This window comes from Phalaenopsis equestris, unplaced genomic scaffold (genome assembly GCF_001263595.1).
Source record: "Phalaenopsis equestris unplaced genomic scaffold, ASM126359v1 Scaffold000002, whole genome shotgun sequence".
Classification (NCBI taxonomy): domain Eukaryota; kingdom Viridiplantae; phylum Streptophyta; class Magnoliopsida; order Asparagales; family Orchidaceae; genus Phalaenopsis; species Phalaenopsis equestris.
In genome coordinates this window covers 17,610,304-17,636,753 of record NW_018164444.1, presented here as the reverse complement: position 1 = coordinate 17,636,753, position 26,450 = coordinate 17,610,304, and the positions used below count along the sequence as shown (strand labels likewise).

At 34.3% G+C, this 26,450-nt stretch overlaps 1 protein-coding gene and 1 pseudogene across 2 annotated transcripts in view; one reads left to right on the top strand and one right to left on the bottom strand.

Annotated features, from left to right (window-relative positions):
• LOC110037373 (zinc protease PQQL-like) overlaps positions 1–26,450 on the bottom strand; it is a 69,917-nt gene that overhangs the window by 15,495 nt on the left and 27,972 nt on the right. For both annotated transcript variants that reach the window (XM_020742009.1, XM_020742018.1), the window contains 3 exons: positions 20,629–20,842; positions 18,661–18,766; positions 486–719 (listed from right to left, as the gene is read on the bottom strand). In XM_020742009.1, the coding sequence (XP_020597668.1) occupies positions 486–719; positions 18,661–18,766; positions 20,629–20,842 (554 nt within the window). The remainder of the gene's footprint in view (positions 1–485; positions 720–18,660; positions 18,767–20,628; positions 20,843–26,450) is intronic.
• Positions 10,686–11,242, top strand: LOC110037386 (annotated as a pseudogene).

The following is a 26,450-nucleotide window of genomic DNA, read 5'->3' as shown; positions in this document are numbered from 1 at the left end:
ACACAGAACAAAAACTAATTGAATGAAATGAAAATGAAGGTGCAGGAGCAAAAATAACTCGTGAAAACAATAAGAAAAATTTACATATACCACTCAATGATTACGTATTTACATATCTAACACCTAAACTTTAATTCTTACATATATGCCACCTTACCTATGCATGAAATGGTGTATTTCACATTTTAAAAGTTAAAAAAGTGGTATTTTTGAAATGATATGAAAATATTGGGTGGTTAAAATGTAAAAAAGCAATATTTGGGAGTTACATATGTAAAAATATAAGAGTTGGGTAGTATGTAAATGCGCCAGACAAAAATCAGTTATAAAAATACAAATAGGTCTGAGACCAGTATCAGATTATCAGTTTGCTGAGCCCCTTCTTATAACAATAGTTGCAGTGGGTAAAATAATGCCTGGTTCTCGTGTCATAATGAATACTGGAAAGAACAACAAAATTTTGAAAATTACAGCAGCGAACAAACCTGCAAAGCAGTTTCAAGATCAGAAGGCGAACAATCACCAGAAAAGGTCCTCATGTATGCCCCAACTTTTGTACTGATTTCAGCTCTTTTACCGGCAAGCATATCCATAAGTACAGAAGGTTTGTAACCAAATACACCAATTTCTCCTGAAATAGTTGATCCCATTGAGCAGGAAATATATTCATCTTCACGGAGTTCAGATAACCCACCATATGCAAAGCCAGTAAAAAGTATCTGTATGGGTAGATGTCATCAGGAACAACATTAAATCAATATTTTGAAAAATCAAAAAAAGGATAAACCAGGCCAGATGGTTGATAAATTGAAGGTCAATCGAAAAGCGCAAAACAGATAATCGCAACTCTCTTAAGTTTACCTCAATACACAACACAATTTTTTTTATGGAAGATTGACATACATGCCACTCAGTTCCTGTGTCTTTATGTAGCTAACACCCAAACTTCAATTTTTGCATAGATACCACCTTACCTATGCTTGGAAAAGTATATTTCACATTTTAAAAGTTAAAATGTTGGAATTTTTTATGTGATGTAAAAGATTTGGGTGGTATAAATGTAAAATAAGCAAATTTTTTGTATTAGATATGTAAATAGATAGAGATTGGGTGGTAACTATGTAAATGCCATTTTTTTTTATTTTTGCCTCCTAAAATGTTTGCTTTACAGTCATATGAATGACTGTTTAAGAAGACAAATAACTATAATTGAGAGAATCAGTATGCACAACTTTATCAGAGTTTAGAGGGATAAGCAAAGCAAATTGGCCATCAATGACAATGGCTGGTATAAGCAGAATTCATACTTTCTTGAGCTTGTGATCACATAGGAAAGCAATATTGTTAATTTTTAGAGGAGAAAGCTCTTTTGAGGTATCTTATTACAAGATGTTCCCACTAAAAAGTAATAGAGCCAGTGTAATCTTGTAAGATATAAGCAAATAAACATACACTACTCATCAAATAGAGAGTGATTTTCTGAGTGATATTTTCCCATGCTAACAGTCCCTTTCAAGATGGATCATATATATTATTTAGGGCGAAGAAAAAACAAGAACCGACACAAATCCAGAAGAACACAAAGATTTAACGAGGTTCGGCAAAGATACATACGTCCTCAGGAGCAAAGCGGCGAATTCCTTTCAATATTCAGAAAAGAGATTACAGAATTTGGGATAATACCCAGTGTTACATACAGACATATTTATAACCCTAGAAAACCCCGGAGTACAATATGTAATTACCAAATTACTCATGTACCACACCCCCAACCCACATAACAACCCACATAAGGAAACATAAGGAAACTTTCCTGATTTGAAAAGAATCTTTTGCTCTGCTCCGATCCGCTCCAGAATTTGTCTCTCTATGGTATATGGGTCATATCTAACAAATCTCCACCTTGGCGAATATCCAGTCCCTTGGGAGAAATACGTCATGGAGTTCCCTACATACCAGAAGTGGGTTGGGCCACCATGCTTCTCTCTTAGAAGAAAAATAACTAGGAGTTACATCTGCACCACTGTGGGTTGGGCCACCATGCTTCTCTAGCAACTACAAACATTCAACAAGCCCAAGCAATGCAAGAACTTGTTGATAGTAACTGGTTTGGTAAACATATCAATTGAATTCTCATCAGTATGAATCTTCTGCAACAGTATCTCACCAGAAGCAATCAATTCTCTGATCTTGTGATACCTGACATCAATGTGTTTGGTTCTGGCATGGTACACCTGGTTCTTAGCCAGATAAATGTATTTTTACTGTCACAATGCAACTGAACTCCACCTTGTTCAATGCCCAGTTCCTTTACTAGCCCAACAAGCCATAAGACTTCTTCTGCAGCTTCATCTACTACCATGTACTCAGCTTCAGTTGTCGATAATGCCACAATAGACTAATTGTTGATTTCCAACATATAGACGCTCCACCAAGAGTAAATATATATCTGATTGTAGACCTTCTGTCATCCAAATCACCAGCATAGTCAGAATCAACGTACCCCACAACTGAAGGATCATCCTGCTGACTGTCAAAAATAATTCTATGTCCTACAGTACCCTTCTCATATCTGAAAAATTCACTTGACTGTTTCCCAATATCACCTTCCAGGTTTAGTCATGTATTTGCAGGCTTGACTAATAGCATGAGTCAATTATGACGAGTACATATCATTGCATACATCAAGCAGCCAAATGTCTTTCATCTCTGTATCAGTCTTAGGACACTGTTCTGAAGAAAACTTTCGATTTCTGTATTTGTCTTAGGACACTGATCTGAAGAAAGCTTAAAATGATTTGCCAAAGGAGTGCTTACAAGCTTTGCTTTTTTGTTTTGCTCATCCCAAACCTTTCCAGCACTTTCTCAACATAGTCTCGTTGAGATAAACATAATCGTCTTGAGTCTCTATCTCGATGAATCTCCATTCCAAGAATTTTCTTCGTAGAACTCAAGTCTTTCATGTCAAATTCTTGACTCAATAAAGCTTTCAAACCACGGACATCATTCATATTTTTTGCAACAATCAGTATATTATCAAAATATAGTAATAGAAAAATAATAGAACGATCATCAAAGCTCTTCACATAAACACAACAATTATACTCACATCTCTTGTAGTCAATCTGAATCATGTAAGAGTCAAACCGCTTGTATCATTGTCCTCAAGACTGTTTCAACCCATACAGCGATTTCTTTAACCTGCAAATCAGATGCTCATGTCCAGGTTGAGTGAACTCTTCTGGCTGTTCCATGTAAATTTGTTCATCCAAACCACCATGTAAGAAAGTATTTTTAACATTTATCTGCTCCAAATGCAAATCACAAATGGCTACTAATACAAGCACTGTCCTAATTGAAGTAATTCTGACCACAAGAGAAAAAATTTCATCATAATTAATCCCCTTCTGCTGTGAAAATCTTTTTGCTACCAGTCGAGCCTTGAACTTTTCCCCTTCTTTTTCTGATACTGTTAGTTTCCTTTTGTACACTCACTTGCAACCAATAGCCTTCTTTCCCTCAGGAAGTGGAACTAGCTCTCATGTGCAATTTTTCTGTAAAAACTCCATCTCCTCAACATTGCACCCATCCATTTCTCTCTTCTGACTAGTGATAGCTCCTTGAAGAGTAGCTAGATCATTGTTGCTGATAAGAAGTGCACAAATGACCAAGTTTTCATAACTCAATCTGCTATAAGGTCTTATATTGGTGCGTCTCTGTCTTTCTCTGGCTAGATTAAACCAGGTGTTAGATTTGAACTTTCAACTCTCTCAGTTGTTTCTGGATATTGTTCTAAATTCATCTGCACTGCATCTGAACTGGAATTGTTCCCTTGCACATTGTCTTGATTTTGTTGTAATATGGATTGTTCATAAAAAACTGCATCTCTGTTGATCATCATTTTTTTTTGCAATCATATCTCAAAACTTGTATCTTTTCATATTTTTTTGTAGCGCAGAAAAATGCACTTCTTGGATTTTGCATCAAGTTTTGATCTTTTATCTTCAGGTACATGTACATAAGCAGGACAACCAAAAATTCGAAAATGATCAAATTTAACTGAATTATCTGTCCATACTTCTTCTGCGACCTTGCCACCCAATAATGTTTGAGGTGATCTGTTGATGAGATAACATGTCATATTCACAGACTCTGCCCAGAAACTCTTAAGAAGTTCTGCATTCAGTCACAAGCATCTTGTCCTTTCAGTTAAGGACATGTTCATTCTTTCTGCCACACCATTATGTTGTGGTGTCTTACGCAATGAAAAAGATCTCTGAATTTCATACTCCTCACAGAACTTCTGAAACTGCGAATATGTGTACTGTGACAATATCGGACCTCAAATACTTGCTCTTTCTGTCAGTTTAATTCTCCACCTCGGTTTATTATCATTATCTGACTCCACAGAATGAACTTCACCTACAACTGTACTCCCCAACAGTTTGTAGATATTGCTTACAGTTAAATTTCCTTTCATCACCGCCAGTGCACCCGTAAAAATTCTGATGATTTCCCTATCATCATCTACCTTAGGAATATAACCATTTATGTGTAGAGTGCCCAAAGAAATCAAATTCTTCTTCAGATCTGGAATATCTCTAACATCACATAACGTTGTAACTGTGTCATCAAATATTTTAATTCTGACTTCTCCAATACCAATAATATTATAGCATATATCATCACCTAAATAAACCGAGTCAGAATTAGTTGATATGTATGAAGTAAACAACTCTCTGTTAGGTGTTATGTGATAAGAGCATCCTGAATCAAGAATCCATGCATCCGTGAACTGAGTTGATGAAACTGAGAGCATATCTTCATCACTGCAATCTAAATTGTCACAAATTGTCACTCTGCACCACACTGCACCACATTTACAGACTTCGATGATCCATCACATTTCTCCCCAGTTTGCTTCTTGAGCTTTGGACAATCTCTTTTCATATGATCTGGCCCCTTGCATTTGTAACAATGAATTGTCTTTTTGCATTTGGACTTAGATCTAGAATTTCGTCTTCTAGAACCCTCATTCTCTTACTTTCTTCCACGATCCTACTTACCCTTAACATATAAATTGTCGTCATGAGAGTTTTCTCTTGCATTCTGCTTCCGTTGGTTGTGAGCCAACGATGCTGCAGTAATCTCATCAACTTTGATAATTTCTTTCTCATATGTAAGAGTAATCACCAGGTGTTCATAGGAAGAAGACAATAAACGCAACAAAATCATCACTAGATATTTATCCTCAATATTCACATCAAGCCGCGACAAGTCTGTGATAATTTGATTGAAGTCATTAACATTATGTGTCAGATCAGAACCTTCTTGCATCTTCAGCCATACAGCATTTGCTTCAGATACAATTTATTCGTCAGAGATTTAGCTATAAACTGAGTTTTCAATTTCTTCTATCTCCCCTGGAGATATTAAATTCATCACGTGATACATAACTTCATTTGTCAGGAATAGGCGTATAGTTACTGTCATTCGTTGTTGCAATTCTTCCAAATCTTCATCCTCCATGGCATCTGGTTTTACTGTCCGCAAAGCTTTTAAGATTCTTTGTTGAGTCAACAGATCTTTTACTCTTGTTTGCCACAATCCGAAGTTTCTAGTTCCATCAAACTTCATCACCTCGAACTTCGCACCAGATATTGTCATTTAAAATTGATCATGCAACAAATTATTCTGCAAATTCCTCTGAAAATCCTTCACATTTCAAAAAGAAAAGAAGGATTAAAAAAAAATATCTTAATTAAGTTGACTTAATTAAATTTTCCAGAAAACAACAGATTCTTTTTTAAAGAAAAGATTGAAATATTTTCTTAATTAAGTCCCCATTAATTATAATATTTCTTTTAATTAATTGAATTTCAAAAAACTTTCTTTTGTTCAGCCTCCGCCCCTTCCAGATTTACCCCCAGCAACAAAAGAAAATTCGGAAAATCCTTCAAATTTCCTTTTTTTTTCATAAGATTCGCTTCCTCCGCTCGCCTCCAGCAAAGGAATCAAATCCAAAGCTTCCAATTTTCGCCTCTGCTGCCTCCTCCCGCCAAGGAATGAAATCGGAGGGCCAATTCCTCCTCCACTTCCGCCTGAGGCCGATCGCGCTTCTATCGCCCAAAAGCCCGGAAGGAACCTCCGTCGAACCTGTCGCAGAAGTCTCCTCCTTTGCCTTTCCGCTCGCAAACGATGCTCTACCTTCGCGAGGAAGGTCTGCCTATCGCGCGAAGACGCCCACGATTCAGTGGAGCGAAACTGCTGCAAACTGTCTTCTTCTGTTCACAAGATCTCGCCTAGTCGCTGATCGTCTGAAAACTTCTCCTATCGCGATCCAAGCCGCCAAAGTAGTGCCAAAATCGCCGAGACCCGTGCCTATCGCCGAAGAACCGCAATTTGTGCCTGTCGCGGAAGAACCGCGATTTGATCTGCTTCGTGAAAGATCTTCTCGCGAAACTGTCACGCCGCCAAATCTTTGCTTCTGGCGCCAAAATTTTCTTCACACCCTAGAACCTCGCTCTGATACCATTTGTTGAGAAATTAGGGCGAAGAGAAAACAAGAACCGACACAAATCCAGAAGAACACAAAAATTTAACGAGATTCGGCTAATATGTCTGCGTCCTCAGGAACAGAGCAGCGAATTCCTTTCAACATTCAGAAAAGAGATTACAGAATTTGAGATAACACCTAGAGTTACATACAAACATATTTATAACCCTAAAAAATCCTGGAGTACAATATGTGTGTACAATATGTAATTACCAAATTACCTCTGTACCACAACCCCAACCCACATAAGAAAAGTCCCCTGATTTGGACAGAATCTTCATCCGCTGTAGAATCTGTCCCTATATGGTAAGTCATATCTAACATATTAGTTAACCCCGATTTAATCTATTACTTGAAATAGAAATTTTTGTTAAAATATGAGTTACTTGTTCTGAACTGGAGACATGAGGGGCAATATTTTAAATGAATATGATAATCAACACCAATATATTTGATTCTTTCATGAAACATAAGTTTTAAGTAACAGAAAAATCAAAAACATTGAAAAAGTGTTTACCATCGTCATATCTACATTAAGCACTAATAATGAATCTGACCACAATTATTATTATTATTATTTACTTTCCCTAGTGATCCGTTTACATCCAATAAAAAGATAATCCATCATTTCTTGCAAAAGGAATTTGAGAATGATCCCAAAACAAAGCAATTAATTTTAGTGTATGATAACATTTTCCTAAGGATTTACATCCATACCAAACATTGCATAGAACAACTTCATAATGCTTCAATTTTGGAGTTCATACATGCTAGCTCACAGTTCCCATAGTAAATGAAATATTAGGCCTAGCAATAGTCAGATAAATCAATTTCTTTAGTAGTCTTCAACACCAAAAAAGGAAAATCTGAGGCTTCCTTATTAATAGAAGTATCCATAGTAGTATAAGAAAACTCGTGTGATGATACCTTCAGAAAGATCAAGAGTGCATTTTTTCCTAGAGAAAGATAAAGAGATACCTTATTTGTTATAGGAAAATTTAACTCCAAGATATATTTTAGGCTTACTACATCTTTAGTAACAAAATATTTCTGCAATTGGTGACTTTCCTCAAAGAAACATTTTGCAGCTTCCAACCAAGAGATTATCAACTAAATAATGGCGCGACCAAGTTTGATGATGTTTGTTTAAAGAAAATGGAATTATTTGTGGTACCCATATTAGGGACAGTCTGGCAAGAACTTTATAATATTTTTTCAAAAAGCTCAATTTAACCACAAAGATAGCAATTTTGAGCAAACATATGAGATTTTCCACCTAGAAGCGTACCCAGGTTGATGTTCCATATACAATTTCTCAGTAAGATTGCCATATAGAAGATATTCCTCATATCCATTTATAGCACTGACCATCTTTAATTAATTGCCACAGATGGACGAATCTAAATGGAGGTATGCATGCAACCGAAATGGTGTTAAATAATACATACCATACCCGTATGAACCCTTTAGCAACCAACCAAAATTTATACCGGTCAATTGTGCCATTAGAATAAAATTTTACAGCGAGCTACTAATGACAAGCAATTGATTTAACTCTAGAATATGAAACAACTAAATCCCATATGTGATGATTGAGTTGAGCACTCAACACAATAGCCATAGACTATTCCACAGAGATTAGATTTAACTTCTTAATATGTCATGAGAATAGATGAGTAATAAAAATATAACAATTATATGAAAATGAGATGACTTGTCAAATATTAAGTGAATGTGACGAGGAGTATATTAGCTTTTACTTTTTAGTAAGGCATTGACAAATATAGATTATTGCTCACCAAGAAGAGGATGCTCAATCGAATCTAATGAGGATACAGTTATTGTTGTTCAAGGTAATAGAGGTTATTGCGAATTTTTAGAGTAAAGGAATAACCGTATATAATGATTGTGGAAAGTGTGGAAGGAACTTTAAGCAGAGAAGGTGATAGTTTCCATGCAGTATCATGTAAGAGGAAGAGTGAGTCTTTCACTTTTAATGAAGTTGGTTGGGTTTGATGGGATCTTGGCGGGTCACCAAGAGATGACGAGGGGTGAGACAATAGGTTGTGTAAAGAGATTGAGAAAAATAAGGAAAGTGAGTGGTAAGCAGGATCGATTGGAAGTTTTAGGGTTGGTGTGCATTAGAGTGGTCATTGTTTGGAAGGGGAAAAATCTATTGAAGAAGTCGTAATTGGCTAAGGGAGAGGGAGAGCTAAATCAATTGGAGGGTGGTGAGGTCTGGGAAGAACTTCATGTCAAGAATTTTAGGAGAAATAGAAGATAGATAAGAAAGCTCTCACCCAAGAACCCCTCAAGATGAACACACTAAGTTTTCCACTTCGCTAGAATGCAACCAACAGCAACTCTTTAATTGATTCAACAATTGATTCAACAATACAAGAGACGTCTTCATATAGAGTTACAATAAAGCAACACCCATAGGCATAAACCTGTTTTAGGAAGGATGTGGTTAGGTCTAGCCATCTTTAGAAAGTAATAGAATCTTTAATTTAACACATGTTAGCTTATGAAAAGATAGAGATTGACAAGGATAAAGGCAATACCATTAGAAGCTGTCTTAATTGCAATAATTGAATTTCCTTGAAAGAAGGGAGTCAACCATGCATGTGATCACATCCCTTCTGCTTCAAATTTTGTGAAGGAACAATGATGAATTTCATGCATCATAAAAAGGCTCTTACTCATAATCCCGTGACTGGTCTATGTGCATGTTGAAGTTTTGTGCCATATTAACTTCCACCAAACCATGAAGAGCTCAACCCCATGGAGTAAAAATTAAGGTATTAGTGCCGGCTTCTCCAATATTTTATCATTTTAGTATCTTCCGCATAAAGCCGATTCTGCCTTTTTTAGGACTTTGCAATTAAATCCAAAATTATTGACACTTCGTCTAAAATTACACCTTCAACTTCCAAGAAGTTTGGATGGAAAACAAATTGTAATTGATCAGCTTGATCTCTTACAGGAAAGATAGGGTGCAAAAAAAATCTCACATTCAAAATAAATATTAAGAGGCAATTTAGGAAAACAGGAACATGATTAATAAATATCTTAAAGGTGTTCAAGAAAATAAGCATCACCTCCAATTTCCTAACATTTTTTATGATGTCACAAGTTCTATCATGAAATATTTTATATTTGGCGGTAGTACTACATTCAAAATAAATGTGAATTAAAACATAACTGCCTTCATTAATTCAATCATTGAACGTTTTGATTTACAGCTTTTGCATATTTGTCATTACTTGGTTTGATTTATGGCCTTGGATCGACATGGAGGTTTAAAGTGTCATGAAAATCACATGTGAAAATAATTGCAATATCAAAAGTATGTGATAGAATATCATCAAGATTAATTGGTCCCATGGAATTCTAGCCATAAATAATTTCAAAGGGCATTTTCATTATTGTCATTGAAATAGTGCTCTTGTAAGAAGATCTAAAGAGCAAATGTTTTTACCAAAGAAGCATCTTAATAGATTACTCAATTTTCTATCAACTTTGGTTTAGCCTTCGATTTAATAATACTGTTAGAAGTTATAATAAAAAATAATTTATTCATGTTAGAAGTTATGAGAATTAGATTTATTTCCTAATAGATTTATTTCCTAATATAATTTTATTTTCTTTCCTATTTTAGATTTACTTCCTCATATTGGATTTATTTCCTTCCCTATTTTAGGCTTTCTTATTTTATGTTGTTTCATTTATCAACAAAACAATTAATATAAATTGATTAATTGGAGATATTAGGAGTTATATCTTTCCTTTCTTGATATTTCTTTTTTATTGTGTTTCCTATTCTGTGATTCATGTAAAGGGTTTTTAATACCCCTTTTTCATATCAATTAAACAACTATGCATTATTTTGAATGTCAACAAGGTATCAAAGACAAATTCCCTACCCTAACAGCCGGTCCTCCCTCCATAGTAGTTGGAATCCCTTCCGGTCATCCTCCCTGCAGGAAGGAAGAGACACTTTCTTTCCCTCCCACTTGGCAGTATTTTCAATTCTATCCATTTGCGGACATACCTGAGAAACCCTAGCTCGCCAGAGTCTAACCCATAAAAACCAAAAGACAGAGATAGAGATAGAGAGGTATTCATAATGGAGAGGCTTCACCTCGTATTCTCTGGCGCCGGAGCGATGGGCCATCCAACCACTGATTCTCCGCTCCGCGACTCATCCGAGCAAGTCTACATCGCATCAATTGCTCTTCTGAAGATGCTTAAGCACGGCAAGGCGGGAGTGTTGATGGAGATGATGGGGCTTATGCTCAGAGAATTCGTGCACGAATAAATTGTTCGGGTGGTGGATGTCTTCGCCATGCCTCAAAGCGCACTAGAGTCAGTGTGGAGGTCGTCGATCGCATCTTCCAGACTAACATGCTTGATATGCTGGAGAAAACCAGACGGCCTGAAATGGTGGTAGGATGGTACCATTCTCATCCTAGTTTTGGTTGTTGGTTGTATGGCGTTGATATAAACACCCAACAAAGCTTTGAAGCCATGAATCCTAGAGCCATCGTTGTGCGGTCGACCCCATCCAGAGTGTTAAAGGGAAGGTGGTGATCGATGCTTCCCGTTTGATCAACCCGCAGACCATGACACTCGGGCAAGAGCCTCGCCAGACCACTTCCAACTTCGAACATCTCAACAAACCCTCCATTTAGGCACTCATTCATGGGTTGAACAGGCACTACTACTTTATAGCCATTAGTTCTCAAAAAAATGAGCTGGAAGAAAAAATGCTTCTAAATCTACATAAGAAGAAATGGACGGATGGTTGAAAGTTGAGGAGATTTGATGCCCATTCAAAAACCAATGAGCAAACGATGCAGAACTGTTAAACTTAGCTATTAAATATAACAAAGCAGTCCAACGTTAAGCCATTTTCGTCGCCACAACCGGCTAGACCTCCTTCCAAGACTGTCGAAAATCTCCCTGCACGTCCCTAACAGTCGGAAATCATCTCTACCGGCAGAAAGACTTCCCTGCAGACCTTACCGGCACCTTCATGCATACCATAAATTCCTGTCGGCCGCAAATTCTAGCAGCCACCTTTCTGGCGTCCTCCGCCATTTCACATGCATGGATTGTGCAAAAGAAGGGAAACTTGTCACAAAGGAGTTCATCTTTGGTTTGCTTTCAAAACAACTTGAGGAAGGTTATTACGGAGATGAGACTAGATGTATCCTAGAATGGAATCCCAACAGTTGGCCAGCAAGCCCTTCTTAGTTGGTTTTTTCCCCCACTGCCAAAAAACTCAATGCAGGTCTTTCTTTGATTTTTCCTTTGCCACTAGAACATTCTCATGCAGCAAGCTTTCATCCAGAGCCTTTTCCTGCATCAGGGTCTCCTCTGAAATCTTTCCTGCGGCAAAACCTCCTTCAGAGCATTTCCTACAGAAGGTCCTCCACTGGAACTTTTCCTGCAGCAAGCCCTCCTCTGGAGCCCTTCCTGCAGCAAAGCCTACCTCAGGAGCTTTTCCTTTTTTTGCAGGTCATACCCTGTAATTTTTCATATTCGTTGTCTACTTCCCTGCAAACTACTTTGAAATGTTACCTGTAAGAGTCTTCCAACTACCAACAGACACTGCAGGAATTGTACTAAAAGATAACTGCAATCAACTACAAGCCAATTTCTTCTGCAGGTTGTCTACTTTCCTACAAACTCCCCTGCAACATTACTTGTAAGTCTTCTATCTACCTACAGACATTACAGGAAATGCAGTAAAATAAAAGTCAGTTTTTCCTGCAATTTGGCTACTTCCCTTCAAACTCCCCTGCAACATTACTTGTATGAGTCTTTCGCCCATCTACAAACACAACAGGAACTGTAATCAAAGACAACCACAGAACGGGATGAAAATTCAAGTTCTACTTCACAGGATTTTCCCCGCCCAATGTTTGATGTTTTTAAATTCAAGTTGAACATGATTTTCAACCATGTTTCAATCCGTGTGGGAGTGTTAGAAGTTATATTAGAAAATAATTTATTCTTATTTAGAAGTTATATTAGAAAATAATTTATTCTTATTAGAAATCATAAAAATTAGAATTATTTTCTTTCTTATTTCAGAATTATTTCCTTGAATTGCAGGTGTTTCTTTTCCTATTTTTGGTTATTTCAACTCCAAAACAATTAATATGAATTGATTAATTAGAAATATTAGGAGTTATATCTTTCCCTTTCTGTTATTTCTTTTTTATTGTATTTCTTATTCTAGAATTCATGTAAGGGTTATTTATAACCCTAAGATAATTAATATGAATTGATTAATTGGATATATTATGAGTTATATCTTTTCTTTCGTGTTATTTCTATTTTATTGTTTTTTCTATTATAGGATTCATGTAAGGGTTATTTATAGCACATTTACATATCAATAAAATAACTCTGCATCATTCTGAATTTCAAGAGACAGAAAGGTGTTGTAAATTTTAATTGCAGTTTAAATAATTTTTAAAATATTTTTTTAATATGACACAAACCTAACATCTTTATTTGAAATAATTATAGATGATAAACCACGTAATCTTACAATGTCTTTTAAAAATAACTTGGTAATGTATGAAGCATCATAGGTCATGTTGAAAAATTTATCAATAACCACAAAACCTCTATCATTTATGTTGGGAGTTCTCGTTAAATCTAAAATGAATTCCAAAAATAAAAAATAAAAATCTTGCAAGATTTATTGGGTTTAAGAAGTGCAAAGCATTATTTAATGGTCTTGGCCACAGCACTAGAATAATGGTGTCATAATCTGTCTTTGGATTGTGAGGGTGTGGTATCACACTATTCATTCAAAACCATTTTAAAGTGAAAGGGCCAATAAAATATATTTTTCATTAGACTAATTATCTTCTCTTTTCCAAAATACTCAACAAATGCTCCTTTAATAAGCTTAGAAAATGACAAAATATCCAAATAAAAATATACAATAATCATTGCAAAATGATTGTTAAACAAAAAGGTTTTATCTTGATGTTCATGATATGGAATATGAAGGTTTGAACAAAGGGAAAAGGCCTCTTTTATTTTCTCAAATTCAGTAATTTAGAATTCTAATGAAGAGATTACTAAAATACTGGTCAAGGAATCAACAACTTACATTCAATCCATAGTGTGTTCCAACAATTAAAAAAAAAGTATAAAATCACACCCATCTGGCATGCCAATATTTAATTTCCTTTTAAGTGTTGACAAATTTAAGAACATTATCTCCAAATGTAAAATAAGTTCCTTATTAAATTAGTAGTCTCCATTATTGCAAAGAATGAATAATGACCTAAAAATGCAGATCATCATAGAATATCTTTGTTTTTCTTCATTTAAACTTCACTAAAAAGGCTATAGAAAATCTCCCTAGTTAAGAAGATCTCCAATATATGCATCACTTGCCCCATAAGGACCACAAAAATTTCAGAACATCCAATAGTCTCAATCTTATGAGAATGTTATTAAAATTTCAATTGGTGAAAATACCTTATCAATAGTAAGTATTTATAAAAATAAATCTTTCTTCAAAATATCTGTTATGGTCATAATGTTAACTGAAATTTTAAATGAATCTCCAATAAAATGTGGTAAGAATAAAAATATTTAACTTCAAAAAATTCTTTTAGTGTTGGTCAATCAATAATTGCATAAATTTAGCCGGGATCAACTTGAAATCCATCAAAAACTACAAATCTAAAAATATGATTTTTATAATTTCCCTTCTCTTAAAATAGGCTTAATCAATTACAAATGTTCCGATAGTTTCCAAGCATCAATAATCAAAATATCACCAAAATGTAATGCAAAATTTTCAATAAAAAATTGTAAACCCATTTTCATCAATCTAATGAATGTTCTAGGATATTCATATAAACCATAAAAAATTTTAAAAGTCATCTGTCACACGTTTCCTAGTCCTATACTAACTTGACTGAAATCATTCATTTAATTAATCAAAGAGAAATAACACATTTCAAAAACTAAATTCAACATACCATTCAATCTCGAAATACTGAATCTATATATGAAGATCTTATTTATTGTTCTATTATCTAAACATCCACCAAGAACCATCTTTCCTGGGAGTTTGTGAAGCAGGGATAGCTTATGGACTTCCAGCTTCCTAGCAAGAATTTCTACCTAAGTAGATCAACTAGCCCTTTAAGCTTCGCATTCTTAAGGGGATTCCTTTATAGTCGGATAGATTAGGAAGGTAGAATCCAAATGAATGCTAGATCTCTGCATGAATGGGTGTTAATTAGTAACTCCTCGAGTATAAGAATGGAGATTTTTCTACAGGGCTTTGGGCCCTGAAGAGAGGTATGCGCTACTTCCTTAACAATAAGGTAAGTGAAGGGAAAATACATTAGAAAATTTCATTTTTAAGTTTTAAGTTTGTGAATGTCATAATCAAAAGCAAGTATGGATAAGATAGATTCTTAAGATGAGCTGTTTAAGAGGCTTGCGCTATGGGATAAAGAAGGTGTGGAAAGGAAACTAAAAACAGTGGTAATTTTGCATTTTCTTTTGGTATGGTGTAGGCTTAACCTCAGAGTTTGATTTATGGGAAGCTAGAGGGGCTTCTTCAATTTGTTGGATAAGGAATTTTTTAGTAGTGTTATCTTTATATTTTAAAACATGAATATTATCATGATCATAATGAATCATTTCAATGTCACATAGCCAAAGTTGTCCAGTAAAATATAAACCATGTCCATAGACACAATAGTAAACCATGCCTTGTCCTCTTAACTGCCTAATTTAATGGAAATTAAATATTTGGTGGCGACAAGGATGTATAATTGACCCAACTTACATGGAATAGTTTAGGATAATATTTAAGTTTCAGATTAGCTCTATTTAAGACGAGTTCAAATGAAATTCATGCCATTGCATCAATGAATGACTAATATAAACATTTTAACATTACAAGAAGTATGCGTACTAAAGATATTTCAACTCTAGTTCTCATAGTCATGTTTACTTACAAATAAAAATATCATAAAACATGAGTGAGTATCTTCATCATATTGAAGTACCTCATTGAAAATAGGTGTATCATCATAAAAATCTAGTTCAAGGCTGTCATATTTAAGGAATAAAATTTGAACCTTACAATGATGATATAGGAGTAGACCCAAACCGTGATACGGAAATCAAATATTATTACTTAAAACAAACAGGGTACAATCAAGACCCAAACAGAGAAGGAAATACAATACAACGCAGCACAAATCTCCGGCTAGGGCGAAGCGGGACAGCCGATAGCGAGGCTGGGATATGTGTCCGTAGGTTGGTTGAATGTTAGTTGGTGGTCTGAAATATAAGTAGATGATCCTAAACAACTTTTGTTTCAAAATGTAAATTATAATGAAAAGCATCTTCAAGAGTTGATCTGAAAGTTCAACCTCATTTCAAATTTTATGTCTTAACTAAATTATAATTCGTTTACTATTTGTCAATTATTACTATTGTAGTAAGTTCATGTAATGAAATCTTCAAAAGCGTTCAAATCCTAACTTGTATATTACCATGTCTTAAAGTTCATAATTTATCAAATTTCTTGTTATAATGAATTGGGTAATATTTTTTTATTAGCATTTTCCTTACTTTTCCTCAAATAATAATTGCACTAATATTTTTTACTTACTATAATAATGTTATTCTAGTAAATTTTTGCATGTCCCATTAATTTCATAAAAACTAAATTAACCTACTCATTAACATCCAACCAATAACAATTAAAATATTCTTTTTTTTTTTGGTTTAAGACAATCTATTTATTTAAAAAGGAAAAAAGACAAGTGTTCTACTTAATTTCACTACCTCAAGTATCATCAGTTCTAAAGATCATTAGCCATATCTAATTTGATGTCTTTAAAAAAGTAGTATTCTATTATCTATGAATCATAGGGTGTCAAAGTGAGTGAATGGTCGTGCTCTAGTTTGACCCAAATTTGACATGACCCGAGCTTACATGACCGGAACCCACATTGCCTACAACTCTACTACCCAAAACATGGTCGAATGACACCTTTAACATAAGTCATAACATCCGAGTCTAGATTAGAAAATACATTTTCAATTCATGGATATTAGGTTAACTCGAGCCCGATGAATCAAATTTGGGTTAAGCTCGGATTAAATTCGAGAATTTATACCAACCCAAATTTGTAAAAAATTAAAACAATCAAGTTTCTAGACCCAAACCAAACCCAAAAATTAACTGAGTCAACCCAAACTCGAATTGTTGTGGTCGGGTCTGTGTGAATTTATTATGTCAAGTCATTTATTAACACTTCCAGCAATTATCGAAAGCCATGTTTTATGTTAGTAAGTGGTGGACTTTTAAACTAACTATAAGTTGGTGCAAAAGGTTTCTTGAGTATTCCATCATGTAAACATAAATTGTAATTTATCATATACTCTATTAACCCTAAAAGTTAAATTTCTATATTTTTTATTGGAATCTTTTAAAAAAATATAAGGGCATAAGTTTTGGAGCCATGATTATATATATAAGTAAAATTGAATTTCTTTGAAAAAATGTCTAATGTGTGTTGATTAATGAAATATGCAAGATGTCTCAAAAGAATTGAGACTTTATGCAATTGATTAAAAATAAATATTAAACATAGCCAACATGTGTCTAAAATAATAAACAAAATTAACAATAACACAATAATTTCAAGTTCTTATCAATTCATTATTTAATATATTTACAAGATTTTTTTAAAAGTAGAACACTTCCTAGCATTAATAAAATTTTTAAGTAAATATAGTTGTGAAGGGTTTCTTACAAAGTAAAATGGGTAGACATTATGTAGTGTTTCATTATTTGCGAGGGCATGCAAATAGCCACATTAAGTGAAGTAATTATAAATTTCTTTGAATTAAATACATTATAAATAATAAAAATTAATAACTAGCGTAGTTTAGTTGCTACACAACCTTGGAAAGCAAATCACCAATTATAGATGACAGTCACTATTAATTATTGGCGTCTTTTTTTTTTCTTCTTTCTTTTTTTTTTTTTTGGCGCTTCACAAAAAATGCTTTGGCAAGATCCTTGATGCATTAGCTCTAATACTAAGATAATGGTAGAAGATGTGTGAGAATATTTAAAGCATGTTGATAGTTGCCTTCTATTATTATGGAAGAGAAACGGTTAGTGTATTAAAGTTAGCCGAATTAGGCTAGAGTTAGTGTTTCTTGGGATCTTGAGGGTTGATCGGAAGTAGGTTTGGAGCGAATTATTTTGGGCTTATGAAAGAGAAAATAGGCTTGGAAATGGGTCCTTTGGGGGTAGTCGAGATATTATGGAGAGCAAATGGGCTCAGTAAGGAATTTTAGTGGTACGCAGAGCCTATTAAGAATTTGATCTGTTCGCATGTGGAAGAGTGGCCATCAAATTAAAAAGGAATTGGCTTATTGAGAGAAGGGGGAGCACAAGTAGGGAATAGGGGATTCAACGCCAAATGAATGGTGATGAGGCAAGGAAAAGGAAGTAGATTAGGGTTTTCTTTGATAGGGTTTTAGGAGAAATATAACATAACAAAGTAAGCAGTCACCAAAAAACTTCTAAAGAATAATTCACTGCATTATCCCCTTTAATTCCATGGAAGCAACAATAATTCTTTAATTAATCAGTTATTAGTGAAATAAGATCAGCAATATATAGACTCATAATTAAAAACAAGGAGAAATAAACTATTTCTTGGAAGGATGGGTGCCAACCAAGCCATTTGGAAGTTAATGCAATCTTTGATTTAGCAGATGTGATTTGTGGAAAGAAAGAGGCATATCCAGCATAAAAGTAAAGGTAACTGAAGCTAGCTTGATTGCATTATTATAAATTGCCTTAAAAAAGAGCAAGGAAGAAAATGAGATTATCAAAAATTGAAGTCTTCCACACTAAACGCTACCTACCACATTTTATGAATAATAATTACACAAGTATGACAGTAACTTGCTCCGCCTAGAATAGTCGAAGCTTAAACTAAGTATGGATCATAAGACTATCTACCTTTTTCCTTGGCTAGTCCTAGGAATGACAAGTTTACAGGTTCAATTCTTACCTGATCGTCAAGAAAATCAGTGTACTTGTAGCAAACCCTCATACCATTTGATAATAGCAACTCAGTGGCACCAATGTCAGGGAAAGCTGACTTCTCTATAATTCTCCTGCAGCAGGGATTCCAATTTGCTCCATTAATCAACAAGTAACAATACTGGTCAATAATGTAACAACAAGATGAATTTCAGTTAGAACGATTCGGTGTAGGCCAAACAGGAGATCATATCTACCCCCCTCCCCACCTCATCCAAAAAAAAAAGCATTTACGTACATACCAACAAATTCCCAAGCATTTAAATATCTAACACCAAAATTTACTTTTTACATTTATACCACCCAAAACATTCATATCACATCAAAACTACCACCATTTTAACTTTTAAAAAGTCAAATACACCTTTTCATGCATAGATAAGGTCGCATGTAGGTAAAAATTGAAGTTTAGGTGTTAGATATGTAAATAAATCGGAATGAGTGGTATGTTTGTAAATATTCCCCCAAAAAAAATGCAATGATGACTGCTGAGTGTAACAAAAGAGTGACAGCCTGTTTAGCTTCTATAGGAATGAGGAATCTATACTCATGCATTCATCATTCACGTTTAACATGCATAGCCCAACAAAGCCTGAGTAAGAAATATGGGCAAATCTACAAAAGAAGACACTAAGATCTTCATTTTTTTTTCTTCTTTTTTTTTCCAGCATAGCTTTATCATGTGATGTTACCATTTTCTAATGGCCTATAAAAGTGCAATCATACATTGTAAAATGAACCACAGAAGAAGCATGCGAAGTTTAGTTAAACAGTACAAAAATCTAAGAGATTAACTAAACAGTTAGCAAGAGTTTATTTTTGTAATTCATTCTTACAAAAAGTAAACTGCAGTAGTTGTCATAATTCAGGCCAAAGCCAATCATTTCTTATTTTTTAGCATTAACCATGAATTTCTTAAACACTGCAGGATATCCTAAAATTAAGTGCTTGTTTGGGATCACTTTCTTGTCCTTTTTTTTCTTTTTGTTTTTATGTTAAATATATGTTTGATTAGTGCATTTTTGCACTTTTTTCAAATAAATTCATTTATTTCTAAAAGCCCTTGAAACATCTAAAATTTGTTTTGAGTGTCCTCAAAAACAAAATAAATATGTTATACCATACCAAACATGTTTTGCTTTAAATCAAAACATAAGCAAAAAAAAAAAATTAAGGAAAACAAAAATCAAAAATCAAAAGTGAACCCAAACAGCCTCTGAGATTATGAATAACGAATCAAGCTTCACAGCATCGCAATAAAAGCAAGATGACATTAAAAAATGATGCGCAGGAGGAAATTTTTTAAATACTTTTTCCCCATGTATTATTTACTTCATAATCAATTAACGGAATAAATAACAAGCTACTTGCTTATGTCAATGGTTCCAAATAGTACTTAATCCATCAACATCAAAATTTTAAACTTTGGCATTAAATTAATATGAAATGAATGCTAGTCGATGGAATCAAATAGAAATAGCCACGTGAAACTATTAATCAACAAAAATGGCTAATAGAACAAGAATTTAATGACACAAATTCTCTTCTTTGTCAGAATAGCTTCCATGTGAAGAAAGAAAGAGAATCAAGTGTAACATTGATTTTGTTTCTAACAGAAGAAGAGTGTTAGAAGATGCCTACAAATTTTGTAAAATAAACTCAAATAATTATAAGGAAGATTTGCATGCATACCACTTAATTCTTACATCTAACACCGGAACTTTAATTTCTACAAACAAGCGACCTTAGCTATGCATGAAAGGGTGTATTTCACATTTTTTAAGCTAAAATAGTGGTAAATTTTATGTGATGAGAAAGATTTGAGTGGTATAGATGTAAAAATCAAAGTTTACATGTTAGATAAGTAAATACATAAGAATTGGGCGGTATGTATGCAAATGTCCTAATTATAGATACAAAAGTGAAGAAGAATTACCCCGGACTTGGCTTCTCAAGAACAATTTCTTCAGGGACGTGCTCATCTTCCCAAGGAGGAATTCTCTTCTCATCCTCCAAGGCTTTAACTTTTGATACAACAGCCTTCAAGTTTTCTATTGTTGCACGTGCTTGATGCTCAACTATCTTCACAACACAACTGCTTGTTGCACTGAAGTTCATAGCAAATTTTGATACCTCCTCAGAAGAAATATCTGTTAGAAGATACAGCTGATGTCAAGCATAGAAAATAAGTACAACTACGACAAACAAAACTTTTTTGGGCATTTAGATAAGAATCACACAATTCTCATGTATTTACATATTATTTGCATCTCTCATGCCTAAACTTTCATATTTACACACATAGCACTCAAATATTTAATATAAAATCAGAACTAGCACTATTATCACTTTTTAAAAGTGAATTACACATTTTCATGCTATGTAATTATGAAAGTTTTATTGTGAGATATGTAAATAAATAAGAACTAAGTACTATGTATGTAAATTTCCCAAGTTTTTTTATTGTTATTTAACCAGAGAAGTTATAAGACCTCCAACTATTGACTCTGCATTAAATGGACAACAAGCATAGTTGAACAATTGCTTTCTTAACAAGCTATAATGCACCAACTTGCTAAAGAACAGACCAGACTTATTTTCAGTGACCATCAATTATCAAGTGCTTGCCCTTTATTAATGAATAAGGAAATTTACATAAATACCACATAATTCTTATGTATTTAATATACATATCCAACACCCAAAGTTAGATTTAACATTTGCACATCACATGATTTAAAAAAAGAGATAATAAAACCAAACAAAAATTATTTCAATCCTCAAATTGGTAGAATGAATACATAACAAAGCAATCAAAGCTAGTTGTAAAACCCCTATTTTTTTCCTCAAATTTAAAAAAAAAAAAAAGCCACATGCCTTTTGGCATCGCCAGTGAAACTTTGCATTAAATATAACATGAAAAAAATGAGAATTAAATCCTATGAGTAATGCATTCGAATAAAATCTCAATTTAGCAAAAAATGAATTAGGATCTTTCCCATTCAATTGGTTATTAGTATCTTTATTGTTATTGGCTAATTAGATTGTAATTCTCCTGTATTTAATATTATACATTGAGAAACAATTGTAATATGAAACTTGCACTTCGCAGATATGACTAAAGAAATCATGAAGAAAAAAAATCATTTTTTTCTTTTCAATTTTAATTGCATTTGAGCAAATTTTAATCCCACTAGTTCTTCATGGCCAAAATAAACATGACGACAGTGAAAAGTCTTTATCCCATTAAGTGGGGTTGGCTAAATGAATCATTTCTCTCAATTGTGTCCTATTGGGTGCCAAATTTTCATTTAACTCTAATAAATTGAGATCATTTCTTAAACAATCTTCCCAAGTCTTTTCAGATCTACCTATACCTTTTTTAACACAAGTCAAATTTAAAACATCTCTCTTAATCAGGTCATCAGATGGTCGACATTTAATGTGACCAAACCTGCAAAAGTAACTCTCTCTAATCTTATCTGTCATGGAGCTACTCCAACCCTTTCAAAGATATATTTGATTCGCCTTTTGTATCTAAGTGTAAAGCCACTCATCCACCTCCGCATTCTCATCTCAGCCAAACTTAATTTTATGCTTCACTTTTACTGGACAACATTCTGCATCATAAAGCATTACAAGTCTCAACACCATCTTATAATTTTTTTTTTTTTTAATTCTAAGCAGTACTTTTCTATCACACACTAGGCCTAATTGATATCGAAGCTAACCCAACCTACAATAGAGAAAGCAAATATTCTTATTAAAAGCAAAAAAGTGGTTATAATCAAACACATTTGAAAGGGAAAATTATAACAAAAACGACACAAATTCACAGTAGGTGATCCATAGGTGATAGAGGTTAGCTAAGTGGTCAGGGAGCGGGTGCAAGTGGCTAAAATGGGTTGTGGGTGGTTGGAGCAGCAAAAGGAGATCTGGAAGGGTGGCGACAGCAAAGAGGAGGGGAGGGGTCGGACAGAAGCGAATCGGTTGGAAAGAACGATCCTGGGTTGCGGCAATAAGGGAGAAGGACGCTGGCCGAAAACGGAGGACTTGTGGCAATGGCAGCGTACTGAATGAAAGAAACAGTTAGCCCGGTTGGCTGGCACAGTAGCAGGAAATGTTGTTTCGGAGTGGCGACGTCAAGCAACCATGACGACAGGGAAAGCATGGGACTGTGGAACAGCCAAAGGAGGACTGTCCTCGTGTTGTGGCAGCGAGAGAATGGCGACGACAAGGAACTGCAGAAAGAACAGCAAAAGCATTAATGTCAAGGCGGCTGCAGCGAGAAGGTGTGGCAACAAAGTGAGAGAGATGTGGGAAGGGCTAGGGAAGATAATCACCACCTGGAAACTAAGATAACTGGAACCATAAGATACAGTCTTCGAAGGGAAGAAGAGATATCGACGACTGTCCCAATATAAAACGCCCAAATAACTAATTGTATAACAACAAAAATACAAATATATAACAAGAAGAAAATTAAGAGTGGGTCTCATTCCAATTGGGTGACAAATCCAAGGAAAAAAAGTCTTTCGGCTCTCAAGAATTTTTAGCCAAACCGGCCTAGAGCCAGCTCCCTCTCGCTACCCGTGTCACTAATGCATTCCTCCACTTCATCCATCCAACTTGAATTCTACTAACATCCCCATCTATAATAGCATCACTTTGAACAATGGACCAAAGATATCTAAACTTTCACTCCTTTTAATTACTTGATCACCCATTGTTACAACCTCACTGCTAGATCTACTACTACTAAAATTACATTACATATATTCAATTTTTGATCTACCCATACGAAAGTCTTTAGCTCTAAATTTGACCTCCATAATTCGAGTTTTTTTCCTAAACTCTCTCTCTAGTCTCATCCATAAGTAGGAGAGCATGAGTGAAAAGCATGCACCAAGGTAAAATCTCTTGTAAATGTCCAGTAAGAACATCCATAACTAAAGTAAAAGGATGAGCTTAAATTCGATCCCTGACGTAATCCAACTGAAATAGGACAATACTCAGTCAATCCTCCTTATATAAGAACACAAGTATTTGCTATAGCAACACATCTTTAATGGCCTGAATATAAGCAATATCAATATATTTCTTCTCTAGAATTCTCCAAAGTACTTTCTTGGAACCTTATCATAAGCTTTTTCTAAATGAACAAAAATCATAAGTAGATTATCCTTACTCTCTTTGTACTTCTCCATCAAATCTCTCAATAATGCATAGCTTCAATATTAGACTTGTGCTACATGAATATACATATTTTAAGACATTTTTATGTCACGTCAAAACCTACATTCAATTACTCTCTCCCAAAACTTTAGTGAATGAGACAATAAATTAATTCTTCTATAATTTACATAGCCTTGTTCATTCCCTTTACTCTAAAAACTAGGAACAAATATACTCTTTTTGTACTAATCACGTATCTTTTAGTTTTAAAAATAATATTTAAAAGTTTAGTAAGCCAAGAAAATTTTTTCTCTCCTAAATATTTTCATGTTTTTATCTATTTTTCCCCTTCATTTTCTATAAAACCTAATCAACTTTTGTTTTACTAATGCAATGGTAGAAATAAAAAGTTTTGTTATTATTTACAAAATTTAGTTCATTAAAATTAATCGTATTTTCACAATTTTCATTAAAAAATTTATCAAATAATCTCACCACCCTATGAATATCCTCATATGAGAAAAATAATTTTTAAATTTTCATCCTCAAAACATTTTATTTAAACTATATCTTTTATAGTACAAAATAGCAGATTTCTTGTAAGCCTCTCATAAAACTACATAGTAAATTTAGGATATGTTGCAATGAATATATTCTACTTTCAAGCATATGGCAGGAGCGTTGAGATTCAATCTGCCCTTGAGAATACATGCCCAAGGAGTTATGATGGTAAATGAATCGTTTAAAATTCTAACTAAACTATGTCAAACAGCTGATATGTATAATAAAACCAATTTAATTTGCTCTAAAATAGATTGAGATATACCCAAATGCTTCAGATGGAGGTTTCTTTTTTTTTTCAGATGGAGGTGTCTTTTTTTTTTCCAGATTGAGGTGTTTTTCTTTTTTTTTTTTAACAGATGGAGGTGTCTTTGATTTCCTTCATGGGCTGAACAAGGGGTTTGGATTAAAAATGAGAATAATGAGAATAAAACAATTTCTAACCAAGATGAAGTGTTAATAAAATCATAGAAAGTTCGCACTCAAAATTATTCTGCCTCTCCTAAGTAGTTTGTAGCCCAAAATGTGATTAATTATACTATTTAAGCACCAAATTTGAATAAGGTCTCTCATGGATTGTGGATTATGAGGAATCCAACAAAAAGGATCACATGTGTATTTTTTTTTTATAAACATTGCCTTAATAATGTAAAGATCAGAGTGGCCAATGGTTCCTAATCAAGTGTTGTCAAAAAAAAAAAAGGAACTGGGTAGTGGCTAATTTGATGCTTCACTCGATTCACAATATTCTGAATTTCAAGTATAATCATAAGAATAACGGCAAGTTGACTAAAGATCAAAATTGTGTTGTTTTATTCTGTTCTTATTGTGAATTTTATAACTATCCTCAGATATTACAATTGACAGTAGTAGGATGTATAATAGCTCATACAAGCTTGAATACTCAACAGCCTCAAGCATTGCATGGTAATTCTACCACAGTCCATAGAAATCGCACAAGCGCTTCCTTAAGTTGCCACTCTTCTTCTTTTCACCTTCGAGCCTAATAAGTCTTCCTTTAGCTACGTCTCAACTCGGTCGCACGCTGGAGAGCACCTCTTCTTCACGCGATTTTGCCTTCTTCCTACTCACGGCGCTCCTTCATTCATTTGATCGGTCACACGATACCAGCGTCGGCTCCTCTGCTGCTCGACTCCAACGTCGAAACCTCCCGCCTCTTCTCTGTGTGCAATGCTCGACTTCTCCTTCACATTGAACCCCCCAATGCTCGACGTCAATACTTCCTCAAGCTTCCTCGTCGTCGGCTAGGCGAAAACCCTAACATAAGCCCGACATCTCCTACGCAATTTGACTCCAATGTAAGTTAACTTGCCTCTACCGTCCCATCCTACGTGTGAATTTATACAGAAAAATATCTCTTCGGCTACCTGACCTTCTCGCTCTACCTCCCCCTCTCCGGCTTCAAGACTATTCGATTCATCTCTTGAATAAATGAAACAGAACGTTACACCTATCTCAAAAATTTACTTTCAACTTTCTCATGAATAAATATATCCACTCTTCTTTTATGATACTTGTATTATTGTCAAGCATGTCCAAGACTCATAGTCTCATGTTCCACATAAGCCTTGTCACTAATTTTCATTAATTAATCGAGCTCTCTAAAAGTATGAATTTGTTTATAAATTAATAGTTTATCACACCTATTGATAATCACTCAAGAGCTTGTTGGGTTTATCAATTAAAACAAAAGTTTTTAAGTACTTAACTTTTGAATATTATGTTTCAAGTCATAGTATATTACATCAACATTCTTGTGTTTAAACACCCTAACAATATGAGTTTATCAAAAAAAAAAAAAAATGAAAGATCACTTGTTAGATGGCTTTTGCTCTTATGCTAGCGACCTTGTTAGATGGTTTTTGCTTTTATGCTAGCGACCTTGGTTCCATATTGCTTCTAGGGAGAAATAGTTTTACTTTTATTGTATAATAAACCTCTTTCTCATGTACACATTTATAAAAATCTCTTGAATGCTCTAGTTGAGACCTATCCTCAAAC